The 14,289-nt window shown below is 46.1% G+C and overlaps 2 protein-coding genes across 2 annotated transcripts in view; both read right to left on the bottom strand.

Moving 5' to 3' along the window:
* The window catches only part of RASL12 (RAS like family 12), a 139,954-nt gene extending 127,766 nt beyond the window's left edge, over positions 1-12,188 (bottom strand). The window contains exon 1 of the mRNA XM_088452727.1: positions 12,137-12,188. The gene's annotated coding sequence lies outside the window, so the exon portion shown is untranslated. The remainder of the gene's footprint in view (positions 1-12,136) is intronic.
* Positions 12,189-12,553: 365 nt separating this feature from the next.
* KBTBD13 (kelch repeat and BTB domain containing 13) lies at positions 12,554-13,956 on the bottom strand. Its single transcript, XM_088452726.1, has one exon. It carries the CDS (start codon positions 13,946-13,948, stop codon positions 12,569-12,571), a length of 1,380 nt encoding a protein of 459 aa, XP_088308852.1. The 5' UTR covers positions 13,949-13,956; the 3' UTR covers positions 12,554-12,568.
* Between the last annotated feature and the right edge of the window lie 333 nt (positions 13,957-14,289).

The raw sequence follows: 14,289 nt of genomic DNA, 5'->3' as shown, positions 1-14,289 counted from the left end.
GCAAATACAAGGCAAAAAATACGCAGATAAAAATGCGCTATTTAATTCGCAAATACAAGGCAAAAAATACGCAGATAAAAAAAAGCAAATTAGTTCAGACATTTCGGAATCACAAAACCAAAGTTTAAAAGTGTAAGGTCAAACAAAGTTGCGTTATAAAAAACATGACCATTTAATAAACAAGGGAAAATAGAAACTTACCAATAGAGGATATATAAGTCACCGGATAAAAAGGTCGTTGGGGCAGAGCCAAAAGAAACCTAACAAAGGAGATTTTTAAAGAAATTAACGAGCCAAACTTCACAAAAAGAAGGAGACACAAAGTGAACAAAAGTAAGACGGGCAAAAACTTACACAAAAAAACCACGACAAAGAAAACAACTACAGCAAAAAAAGCGAACGGAAAATAAAACTCCAAAAGACAAACCAAAAACCACTCCAAACAACGCCAAATCCAAATCCCGTCAACAATCCACTCCGACCAACGTAACCTCCAACAACCAACAACCGCCACCTCGACTCGAGACGCCCCAAGCCATAAATAGTGTTTATTTTCCCGCACAAATTAAGGAGGGATCATAGAAACGCACAATGAATGATGCGGGCGAAAAATAAGGACGCATGTATAAATACGTCACGACAAAAAAAAAACGTTCTGGTGTATTTCTTGTTGGGAGATAAGAAATGGCTACAGACCAGGGAAACAATGGCCAAGAGTCTGCCGGTAAGTATTTCATGCATTTCCAAACAAGGATTATTTTGAAACATAATATAGTGCAAGTTGTCAAGCTTAAATTTCTCAACGTTTAAACAAATAGGTGAGGAGGATGACATGGAAGAGGCTGCTGGGCCCAGTATTCCGGGCAAAGCAGGGAAAAAGAAAAGGCAGCCACAATTCACAAGAAAGGAGATGGAGGTTTTGGTTCAGAAGTGTGTGGACATCCTGCCACAGGCAGACAGGAATATGGGCGTAAGCCAGAAGTGGAAAATGTGGGAGGAGATAGCCAGTGCTGTCAATAGGGTGGGTGATTATGTCCGTCTAGCCCGGGATGTCAAACGGCGGTAAGTAAAAACTTGACCCCCCCTAAAACCAAAATCCAAAAAAACCCCAGAATAATGGTTCCTTTTTCACCCACAGATGGAGCGACTTCAAATATCGCCTGAAACAAAAAATGGCGGACAGGGCTAGGCATGCAAGGGGGACAGGTGGGGGTCCCACCCCTGTGTCATTGGAGTTGAATGATTTAGAAGAGCTGGCACAGGGGTGTGTGCAGGCTGTGGAGGTGTTTGGCGTGTCCAACATGGATACGGACTTGCCAGACTTTGCGGCTCCTCATGTTGTCCCAGGTAAATATTGTGATGTCACCAACTCTGAAATGTTATTGTGCCAATATGTAGATTCTAATGTGACTCTTTTCTCATTTTTCAAACAGAGACACAGGCGGATGAGTCTGCTCCAGAGGGGAGCCTTGGCCGCAGAATTTCTGCTGGCTCTGCAGGGGAGGAACCAGTACATCCGGCTGAGGACCCTGCAGAAGCCAGTCCAGGGCAATCCCCCTCGCAGGCAGTGTCCCTCCTCACAGAACTCAATTTTAAATCGGATTTCCATACGGAGATTCTGCAGAGGATGGACGCCAGTCTGGTACGGGTGGCTGAGGCCCTGGAGCAAAATGCTGCGGCCAACGTGACCATTGGTCAGGCCCTGGCGGAAAATACCAGGGCCAACATCCGCATCGCCAATGCCCTGGAGCAGCTCGTTCGCCAGCACATGGTGGAGCCGACCTCCCTTCCTGCCGGAACATCAGGATCCTCCACCTCTGGCACAACATCAGCCAATCCTCCAAATGTGTCTAGCCCTGTGCCTAGTCCATAGGCCACAACATCTGCCTCTGGACGGGCCAGCCCGATGACATCCCGGACCCGGTCTGGCGCCCTCCCTCCCCCAGCCAAACGGGGGAAAAAACGTTGACAGCACTGGCTACTTTTCCCACACTCCTTCTGTGCTTGCCCCATATTCCTTTCTGGCCAAAACTTCCCTCTCCTTTCTTGTGAATTGTTTTTAATTTTTTGATTTAAGTTTCCATACCTTTTATGTTTGCACAAATTATATTTTTTTTAGGAATAACACTGCCAAAAATGTTTGGGCCAAAAATGTGCCAGAAATTGATTTTAATTTCCAATAAATTGTGAAAAAATGTTCGACATTGTATTCTGACATTATTTTAGAAATGGTTTACATTTAATCCTGGCCCACAAGGCAAAAACGAGCACCCCAAAAATTTAAAGTTGAATTAAAAACAAAGGGCACTTTAAGGAACACTTTAAAATTTACATAAGGATGCAAATTCGCCCGACAATTTGGAAAAATACACACAAACATGATGACATTATTGTTACAATAGCACAAAAACCAAATATCAACCCCCAAAAAAAGACCAACAAATGTACGCGAATTGATTGAGTAAACCTGAAATTAGCAGCTACGGTTTTGTGCTAACCAAAAAAACTGTTTTCCAAACACATTACAAGCTGGTTTTCAATACAAAACTGATTGTTTTTCTGACAAGCCGTGATTAATCGATGCAACATCGTGGAGGGCCGGGACAGAGGAGAAGGCCATCGCCAATGTGGTCAAGTAATCCAGACCCCAAGCTGTGCGAGCAGTTTGAACGGAAAGAGGATCATCCAGTGACGTATGACTTGGTACGAACACATTTGACGTTCGCATCAGATAATGTATGTACGCCCAAAAAACGCCTCGCCACGCCTGCGTTTTTCCATCTCCACCCCCGTCAACGCCCAAAAACGCCCTGTTCTGTCAATCACATTTGACATGTCACTTCCTGTACGCAATTTGACGAACGAGACAAAAAAACTCGCAATATGCGTACGCACATGCGCAGTGTTACACCGACGCATGTGCGCTTTCTCAACATCGGAACGCAACGTGCGTACTGCTGTTAACGAGCGGCTCTGAATGAGGGCCATAATCAGCACCGGGCTGCTCAGCCATTCCTGGTTCCTAAAATATTTTGGGGAAAAACGTGACTATTGTATTTTACACTGGAACTACAGGTGCCAGCATGCCTGCCTTTTGGCACTTGTGGAACTACAAGTGCCAGAAGGTGGCCGGCACCCGTACCCCCACTGTAAAATAAATAGTTAAATAACCACAACACACACACCATGTATAGTACTATATTACATACCTACCTACCTCATACATATTTACCTGCTGCCAGCTGGTCTGTCCCCTTGTCCTGTAGAATCCACTGGGAGTACCTGAAAGTAAAAAAAAACAATACTCACCTACATCCTGGTGCCAGTCTCCATAGCATCCCTAGGTCTTGGCAAATAAACCAAACTGAGTGACCCGGACCAGACACTTACATTAGCGGTGTATGTGTATGACCACATATACCACTAAACGGCTCCTGACTGCACAGTGTGAACTGTCAGGAGCCGGCAGCCAATCAGCGGCTGCTAACTGTAGAGCAATGGTGTCAAACTCGGGCCCTTCAGCTGCAGTGGAACTACATATCCCAGCATGCATTGCCACAGTTTTGCTATTAGGGCATGCTAAAACTGTGGCAGGGCATGCTGGGATATGTAGTCCCACAGCAGCTGTAAGGCCTGAATTTGACACCACTGCTGTAGAGTGACTGCTGATTGGCTCCGGCTCCTGACAGTTTCCACGTAAGCTGGTCAGTCAGTGAGGAGCCAATCAGCGACCTCTCTACAGTTAGCGGCCATTAATTGGCTGGCGGCTCCTGACAGTTCACGCTGAGCAGTCAGGAGCCAGTTAGCGGTGTACTGTATGTGGTCACACACATACACTGTTAATGTAAGTGCCTGGTCCGGGTCACTCTGTTTTTTTGCCAAGACACGTGGATGCTACGGAGACCGGCGCCAGGATGTAGGTGAGTATGGGATCTTTACTCCAGATACTCCCATTGGATTCTACAAGGAGAAGGGGACAGACCAGCTGGCAGCAGGTAAGTATGTGTGAGTGGGTTAGGTGTACGTATTAAAGTTATACTGTATACGGTGTGTGAGTGTTGTGGTTATTTAACTATTTATTTTACAGTGGGGGTACAGGTGCCGGCCGCCTGCATGCACTTGTAGCTCCACAAGTGCCAAAGGGTACGCATGCTGGCACCTGTAGTTCCACTGTAAAATACAATCATTTTGAACTATTTTCACCATTATTACCCCATACCTACAGCCCAGGGGTGCGGGAAGAAACCCGGGCTTCAGCCTAAGCCTGGGATTTCAGTAGGAGGGGGACCCCTTCTTGAGGGGTCTCCACTGCCCCTGAGATCCCCGGCTTGGGATGACCAACTTGGAGTGTAAATGCTTTTGCCATGAAGACCCGGTGATAGTGTCTCCTGGCTGTGGCATTACACCCCGGTCGGTTTAGGTCCAGTGTTGGTTTTAAATATATTTTTCCCCCCTATATTTAAAACCAGGACTGGCCCTGCAGCCAGGTGCTGGTTTATAAATTACGGGGGAATCCTACACGTTTTTCACTCCATAATTTTAGTAACCAGGACTGGCTGAGCAGTCCGGGGCTGGTTATGTCTTTTGGGGGGGGGCTTATGTAATTTTTTTATTATTACATTTAACCCTTACTTTATACACACATACATATATACACACACATTTATTTATTTATAATATACATAAAAGCACCCACATGGTTAATTGCAGGACAGTTATTCTGGATAGCAAACAGGTGATTTAGCAGACAGCAACAATAATCCACACAGAAAAACTTGCAGGTGTAGCAGCTGCACAGAATCCATCACAACATTATATATATATATATATATATATATATATATATATTATTGTGATATGGGGTAATTAGCTCGGTAGATTAGGGTCAGTGGTGCTGTGATTAGGTGCAGAATTAGAGTCCACACATTGCTTTCCAGTAATAATAAATGAAAATGGTGCTTTACTTCCAGTATGGAAACCAGTAAACAGAAACAGAAAATAATAAACAACCTAGCCCTTTCTTAGGGCACTAGCTCACTTCTTGAACCCTCTCTATAGAAGCAGCTAATCTGCATGAAAGTCTCTCACAGTCTCTGAGATTGGTGGTCCTTCCTGCCACATGCAGGACTGGACACTGGCCTCCTGGCCTGGTATAGCTTTCTTAGCTTGTTGGCTGCCGCCTCTCACAAGGACAATGGCAGAGGTATAGGGATCTCCCTGCCTCCTTGCAGGTATGATCCTGACCACCTGGTCTGCTTCACTCACACTGCAGCCCCACCTAGACTGTCTGACTGTGTCCACCAGCAGCCTCACCTGGGCTCTGGTGATATGGCAGCCATTACACATCTTCCCACATTGCTTTTGTGCTCTGTGTGGGTGGATCTCTCCTGGTGATACTAACACAATATATGTATATATATATATATATATATATATATATATATATATACACTAGGGGTGTGCACCGGCCACTTTTTGTGTTTTGGTTTTGGATCTGGATCTTTCTTCGTGTTTTGGATCTGGATTGGTTTTGCCAAAACCACCCTTCCGTGTTTTGGGTTCTGGGTTTTGTGTTTTGGATCTGTATTTTTTTTAAAAAAAGCATAAAAACAGCTAAAATCACAGAATTTGTTGGTTTCTCTGCTCCTATGCTATTATTAACCTCAATAACCTTAATTTCCACTCATTTCCAGTCTATTCTGAACACCTCACACCTCACAATAGTGTTTTTATGTCCAAAAGGTTGCACCGAGGTAGCTGGATGACTATGCTAAGCGACACGAGTGGGCGGCACAAACACGTGACCCATCTAGGAGTGACACTGCACTGGCAGACAGGATGGCAGTTAGAAAAACTAGGCCCCAAACTGTACATAATGCAAAGAAAAAAAAGAAGTGCAAGATGGAATTGTCCTTGGGCCCTCCCACCCACCCTTATGTTGTATAAACAGGACATGCACACTTTAACAAATCAATCATTTCAGCGCCAGGGTCTGCCACACAACTGTGGCTGAAATGATTGGTTCGTTTGGGCCCCCACAAAACAAGCTGGCAATTAATGTGTCCCTGCACAAACTGGCTCTACGGAGGCAAGATGTCATCCTCATCCTCCTCATCCACCGATTCCTCACCCTCTTCAGTGTGTACATCCTCATCCTCAAAAAGTATTAACTCGTCCCCACTTGAATCCACCACCACAGGTCCCTCTGTACCTTCTGGAGGCTGGTCTCCCTGGAAGAGCTGATAATTCATTTTGATGAACATCATCTTCTCCACATTCTGTGGAACCAACCTCCTACGCCTTTCGCTGACAAGGTTCCCGGCTGCACTAAACACTCTTTCGGAGTACACACTGGAGGGGGGGCAACTCAGGTAAAATAGAGCCAGCTTGTACAGGGGCCTCCAAATTGCCTCTTTTTCCTGCCAGTACAGGTATGGACTGTCTGACATGCCTACTTGGATGCTGTCACCGATGTAATCCTCCACCATTCTGTCAATGGTGACAGTATCATATGCAGTGACAGTAGACATGTCAGAAATTGTTGCCAGGTCCTTCAGTCCGGACCAGATGTCCAAACTTGGTCCTGCCTGCCCTGCATCACCGCCAGCGGGTTGCTTAGGATACCTAAGTTTTTTCCTGGCAGCCCCAGTTGCGGGAGAAAATGAAGAAGGAGCCGTTGACGTGTCACGTTCCGCTTCAGCTGACAGCGTGTTCACCAGCAGGTCTTTGCACCTCTGCAGGCTTGTGTCGGCCGGAAAGAGAGACACCACATAGGCTTTAAACCTAGGATCAAGCACGGTGGCCAAAATGTAGTGGTCTGATTTCAACAGATTGACCACCCTGGAATCCTGGCAAAGCGAATGAAGGGCTTCATCCACAAGTCCCACATGCCGAGCGGAATCGCTCCGTCTTAGCTCCTCCTTCACTTTCTCCAGCTGCTTCTGCAAAAGCCTGATGAGGGGAATGACCTGACTCAAGCTGGCTGTGTCTGAACTGACTTCACGTGTGGCAAGTTCGAAGGGCTGGAGAACCTTGCACAACACGGAAATCATTCTCCACTGCGCTTGAGTCAGGTGCATACCCCCTCCTTTGCCTATGTCATAGGTGGATGTATAGGCTTGTATGGCCTTTTGCTGCTCCTCCATCCTCTGAAGCATATAGAGGGTTGAGTTCCACCGCGTCACAACCTCTTGCTTCAGGTGATGGCGGGGCAGGTTCAAGAGTGTTTGCTGGCGCTCCAGTCTTCGGCACGCAGTCGCTGAATGGCGAAAGTGGCCTGAAATTTTTCGGCCCACCCAAAGCGTCTCCTGCACGCCCCTGTCGCTTTTCAGAAAATTCTGCACCACCAAGTTTATTGTGTGAGCAAAACATGGGACGTGCTGGAATTTGCCCAGATGTAATGCCCGCACAATATTGGTGGCGTTGTCAGATATCACAAATCCCCAGGAGAGTCTAAGTGGGGTAAGCCACTGGGCGATGATTTCCCTCAGTTTCTCTAAGAGGTTGTCGGCGGTGTGCCTCTTACTGAAACCGGTGATACACAGCGTAGCCTGCCTTGTAACGAGCTGGCGTTTCTGAGATGCTGCTACTGGTGACGCTGCTGCTGTTGCTGCGTAAGGTGATACATCTACCCAGTGGGCTGTCACAGTCATATAGTCCTTAGTCTGCCCTGTTCCACTTGTCCACATGTCCGTGGTTAAGTGGACATTGTGTACAACGGCATTTTTCAGGACACTGAGGACACTTTTTCTGACGTTTCTGTACAGTCTCGGTATCGCCTGCCTAGTGAAGTGGAATCTAGACGGGATTTGGAACCGGGGACACACTACCTCCATCAATTGTCTAAATCCCACTGCACTAATGGCGGATACCGGACGCACGTCTAACACCAACATAGCAGTCAAGGCCTCAGTTATACGTTTTGCTTCAGGATGACTGCTGTCGTACTTCATCCTCCTCGCTAAGGACTGTTGGAGGGTCAATTGTTTAGTAAAAGTAGTGGTGTTCCTACTTCCTCTCTGGGATGATGAACGACTCCCAGCAGCAGCAACAGCAGCAGCGGCAGCAGTAGGCGTAGCAATGCAGGATCCTCCAGAGGAATCCCGGATAGGAGAGTCAGTCATGCCAGTGACATGGCCTGCAGGACTACTTCCGATCCTGACTAAGGAGGAAATTGATGAGGAGGGAGTTGACGGTGTGGTTTGCAGGCGCTTGGATACAACAGGACAACGGGATTTAGGTGTCCCTGGACTGCTTACGGTCTTAGCCAAAGTTTCTGAACTTGACAGTAACTTTTTATGAACGCGCTGCAGGTGCCGTATAAGGGAGGATGTTCCTAGGTGGTTGACGTCCCTACCCCTACTTATTTCACCTTTACATATGGTACATATGGCAAGACAGTTGTTGTCCGGATTTGGATAGAAATATTGCCAGACCAAAGAGGTGGAATGTTTGGTCTTCTGCCCAGGCATGACCGTGATGGGCTTTTTCATCCCACGGACAACAACTGTCTCCCCCGGAGCCTGATTTAAACAAACCACATCACCATCAGAATCCTCCTCGCCAACTTCCTCCTCAGCGCCAGCTACACCAGTATCCTCATCCTGTTGTACTTCAACAGTGACATCTTCAATTTGCATATCAGCAAGTGGACTGTGGGTGCTCCTTTCAGCACTTGCAGGGGGCGTGCAAATGGTGGAAAGAGCCACCTCTTCCCGTCCAGTGCTGGGAAGGTCAGGCATCGCAACCACCACCACACTTGGACTCTCCTTGGGGATTTGTGATATCTTCTTAGAAAGCACAGTTCTTCGCTGTGCTTTTGCCAGCTTAACTCTTTTGATTTTTTTAGTGGGAGGAGGGCTTCCATCGTCATGTGAAGCTGAACCACTAGTCATGAACATACTAGGGATCGACCTTAGCCGTTCCTTGCCACTCTGTGTCGTAAATGGCATATTGGCAAGTTTACGTTTCTCTTCAGCTGATTTAAATGTCTTTTTCAAGGTCATTTTCCTGAACTTTGCCATTTGGGATTGTATGTGCCCTCTACTATGACATTGGGCATCGGCCTTGGCAGACGACGTTGATGGCATGTTATCGTCTATGTCATGACTAGTGGCAGCAGCTTCAGCACTAGGAGGAAGTGGTTCTTGATCTTTCTCTATTTTATTTTTATCGGAGAAAGTTTGGTCCTCCATTTATGTTATATCGATTTGATATATACGTGCGGCTAAACACAGAAAATAATTTTTTTTTTGGTTTGGACTGGAGTGTACTTTCGGGGGTTACAGCACCCTTAACGGTCAAGCCAGCCGGCCCTTTACTTATGACACAGGCGCACGCTTGGCACTACTTTGTTGATGCACGTGCGGCTACTGCGCACACAATTCACAAACACAGAAAATATTTTTTTTTTGATTTGGACTGGAGTGTACTTTCGGGGGTTACAGCACCCTTTAACGGTCAAGCCAGCCGGCCCTTTACTTATGACACAGGCGCACGCTTGGCACTACTTTGTTGATGCACGTGCGGCTACTGCGCACACAATTCACAAACACAGAAAATAATTTTTTTTTGGTTTGGACTGGAGTGTACTTTCGGGGGTTACAGCACCCTTTAACGGTCAAGCCAGCCGGCCCTTTACTTATGACACAGGCGCATGCTTGGCACTACTTTGTTGATGCACGTGCGGCTACTGCGCACACAATTCACAAACACAGAAAATTATTTTTTTTTGGTTTGGACTGGAGTGTACTTTCGGGGGTTACAGCACCCTTTAACGGTCAAGCCAGCCGGCCCTTTACTTATGACACAGGCGCACGCTTGGCACTACTTTGTTGATGCACGTGCGGCTACTGCGCACACAATTCACAAACACAGAAAATAATTTTTTTTTGGTTTGGATTGGAGTGTACTTTCGGGGGTTACAGCACCCTTTAACGGTCAAGCCAGCCGGCCCTTTACTTATGACACAGGCGCACGCTTGGCACTACTTTGTTGATGCACGTGCGGCTACTGCGCACACAATTCACAAACACAGAAAATAATTTTTTTTTGGTTTGGATTGGAGTGTACTTTCGGGGGTTACAGCACCCTTTAACGGTCAAGCCAGCCGGCCCTTTACTTATGACACAGGCGCACGCTTGGCACTACTTTGTTGATGCACGTGCGGCTACTGCGCACACAATTCACAAACACAGAAAATATATTATTTTTTTAGCACTTGGGGGGAGCACCCCTGATGGACAGAGCACCCCCTGGACAACACTACAGCACCCCTTTAGGACTGGGACACTGCACAGGACTTTGGAGTGGACACAGCCCCTATGGAGAACTGACTGCACAACACAGTCCAGCCAGCCCCTATGGACTTTGAAGTAGTGGACACAGCCCCTATTAACAACAGCAGCACAGCACAACACAGCCAGCCCCTATGGACTTTGAAGTAGTGGACAACAGCAGCACTACACTACACTACACAGCCCTAACTTCCACCCTCCCTCTTCACTGTCCACAGCCGAGTGAGAAAATGGCGCCGACGCGGGTACCTTATATAGGATCCAAAACCCGCGAGACTCGGAAGGCGGGATGATGACGTTTTGCCTCGATTTCAGATCCGAGTCAGGCGGGAAAAGTCGAGCCTGATTCGGATCGGACTCGGATCGGGGGGGCCCCGGGGGGGTTCGGATTTCAGAAATCCGAACCCGCTCACCCCTAATATACACACACACACACACACACACACTTGTGAAAGGCAGATATTTGTATTAGCAAAAACACTACAGCAGAGATGATATTCACTGTGTCAGCATAGGTGTGCAAGGCAAATATTCACTGTGTAGGTTTGGTAATACTTGCAGTTGGTAGAAACAAAAACTAAAGTTCCACGAGAACGTTTAAACTGGGAACAGACACTGGGCATATGCAGAGCAGGAGACCAGAACAACAATACACATGGAACAGACTAGGCAGCAACACAAGGTATAAGCTGTCACCGGCAGGGAATGCTGGGAGTGAATGCAATATATAACAGGAAGAGGAACAAATGCAGCCATCCTCCTAATTGCAATACAGCCGAACTGCATACACACTGAGAGCTAGATTGCAGACTGGCTGCAGCTGACAGCTTCCCTGCTGCCTAGCAACAGCCAGGACTAGTAACTGCTAATGCTAAGGCTGTCAGAAATCCTGGTAGCGGATCGTAACACTGCTTCATTAAAATTGTCACTGCTCAGCTCCCTTTTGTCACAGATGAATGGTTCATACACCTAAACCTTCCTCGATCAATGCTGTACAGAATAGTATAAACCCTATCAAAAGCCATCCAATGGCTCAAGACATTAGCCAGAACGAACACACAGGCCCCTGAACCCGGGAACTTTATATATATATATATATATATATATATATATATATATATATATTATATATATATATATATATATATATATATATATATATATATATATATATATATATATGAGACATTGAATGAAATGACTTCAGTACAGGCAGAATGTAAATGCTGACATACCCATTTTTGCAGTGTAACCTATGTTTTCACTTATCTGTATGATGAATGGACTGTAACCTCAAAACTTTTATTTATTTCTATGCTTAATTATACATTGCTCCCAGCATAATATATATAGAGTAGACACAGTGTTATGAATCCCTCTGTTTAGGAGATGAGTAAATTCAGAGGCTGTATATGCTACCCCTCTGTCTGCTTCCTGTCATGTTTTTGGGCTATTCCAGATTTGGGCACACACCAATATCTTTTATATACTGTCCCAAATGGTGTGACATGTATCCCTTTGTCACCAGGTCAACCCCCAAGCTTTTATACTGTAAGAATAAATTACATCTTGACATCAGAGCTTGGGAGGAGATAAAGCAATTGTGGGGAAGATAAACCAAATAATGGTACTGCACTTAATAGTGAATTTTGCAAGTAGACAATTGGTAGAACCATCAAAGAAACTAGGTGGTATCTTATAACAGTCATACTTTAAAATTTCCATTAGACAAATACAAAGTGAGCATAAAAAAGTAAACCTAGAATGCCTTTAAATGGAACATTTTATGGAAAACTTTCAGGAGGGGTATCTGTAAGTAAATCCCAATTCCCAAAGCTTACTTATCTGGCGTCCAGCAGGATACCTGTCAGGTCCCACAACACCTTGCATGAGTCCATCGCTGCTCCCCTCGTTCCTGCACGATTGGAGCACAACATGCTGCCTGACTGAAAGAAAGGCCGAGTTGGCAGGAGGGAAAAGAGTCCAGTAATGTGTGCCACACTTTCCTTCATCCTGCTGACCAAGATTTTATTTAAAGGAGGTGGAGGATGCAAGATTGAGGGGAGCAGCAATGGGCACCCACAGGAGTTTTGGGGACCTGCTTGATGTAATGAATCTCAATCCCCAGGTACATAAGAGACTGGGTTTTATGTAAGGATATTCCAGCCACAAAGCATTTTTTTTTCATTTGAGGTGTGATCTCTGAATATGGCATCCTGAGGCATTCCTGATCTGTATAAGAGGTGTGAGATAAGAGAGAAAGTGGTGCACAGTTATAAGAAACTCTGGTGAGGATTCTTGTATAATTTGCTGGCCGTTAGCTTTGTCTTCTCGGGTAGTCTCAGGAAGAATGTATGTAGAGATCCTCCTTTGTTGAATCCAGCCTTCTCCTTTATAGGCCTCCAGCTGTGAGCATTTATCTTGTAGAGCAAGGTCAACATCCTGTTCAGGGTAAAGACTGTGTCTCCCCTTATCACAGCTGTGAATAGGGCTCCTTTGCTATTAACGTATTGCCCAGTAAGTGTTGTCCACTGCTGTGTACTGAGGTTAAAGTTCTCCAGTGTGCATCGTAAGAAGTCATCAGATGGGCCATTTCTCATGATGTAAAGGTTGTCTCTGTGTCCCACCATGCAATGACCATAGCTCTGCGGTCGCCTTATTGAAGATACAGGAATTAGATCATCCTTCCCAGTATCATATTCATAAATGATGGTTGTGTCTTGTGGTTTCCAGAGACAGATGAAAATCCGTCCCATAGCTTTCGCAGCTGGTGGGCCTGCTGTCGGCTGAGGTAACTCTTTGCCAAAGCTCCAAATCTGGGACGATAGACAGTATTTCTCCACAGAAACCAAAGGAACTCTCTCATACTCCCCTCCGAAGGCATATAAATGTCCTTCATGCCCTACTAGTGTCACCTCATAGCGGAGCTGATGTGGACTGGAAAACTCACTCCAGCTGTGCGTGTCTGCATCGTAGCAGAAGCTTCTCTCCACTATTTGTTTGTTTGCTCCCCGAGCACCACCCACAACAAAAACTTTATTGTTTAATGTTGCAACACCTGCTAGAAAAGTGCTGGCATTGTCTGGAATACAGCCTAGGCTCTCCCATTGATTCTCCTGCTCATTTAGAAAGCACATTGTCCGTGAGGTGTCCTCAAGGAACTCCAGGGTCGGCGTATGGGCGCCTACTGCTACAAAGGTGCTGGGCATAAGTGAGTCCACATACTGAAGCAACTCAGCAGGCAAGCAGTTTATATCCTCCTCCAACTGTTCATAAATATCTCTAATGTACAAGGCCGCAGCATGGAACAGGTCTAGTAGTCCATAGGTGGCAGCAGCTTCATACATAACCAGACAATTATCTAAATCAATCAGGTTGACCAAGTGCTTGCTAAGGAGTTCAACTTGTAAGAAGGCCGCACACTCCACAGCTTGCAAGATTTCCTCACAGCTCAGGAGAGGCCTCTCTCCTGCTATTACCCTGAGAGTAATCAGAAAACCCGTTGCACCCAAGTTGTGAAGTTGAATTTCATCCTGGGTGCTTTCCCTCATTCCAGATTGGAAGAGAGCACGGAAATATTCACTGTGCTCCATCAGCAGGTCCTTGTCTGTGGCAAAAACTGTTTCTTCCACTGTAACATCGAGCTTGGTCATTTTGCTAAGCTGTAAGAAGCATGGGTGTCTTTGGACTTCTTTTGCTTTTCCTGTCTGGCAGGTTACTGCCTTTGATCTATGCCTTGGAACATCTAACATGTCTATTGCTAAAGATAGCAGTGCTCATGTGATCATACATGCCAGGCATAGCACACCGCCAGATACATCTGACAAGGCTGTCACAAGTGCCAGCTTCCACTAGCTCGAGATTTTAACTTCAACTAACATGAGTGATTGCAAGAAGTGCAGAGCACTGTCCTAAACAATTTTGTATAACATACAAGGGCTGAATATCACTGCCCTCTCCTTGTAGGTCACATACTCACACTATGGGGAGCTGT

Source organism: Taudactylus pleione, unplaced genomic scaffold (genome assembly GCF_031769625.1).
Source record: "Taudactylus pleione unplaced genomic scaffold, aTauple2 ptg000556l, whole genome shotgun sequence".
Taxonomy (NCBI): domain Eukaryota; kingdom Metazoa; phylum Chordata; class Amphibia; order Anura; family Myobatrachidae; genus Taudactylus; species Taudactylus pleione.
Note: the sequence above shows the minus strand (reverse complement) of the source record. Positions and strands in the feature narration are given on the sequence as shown.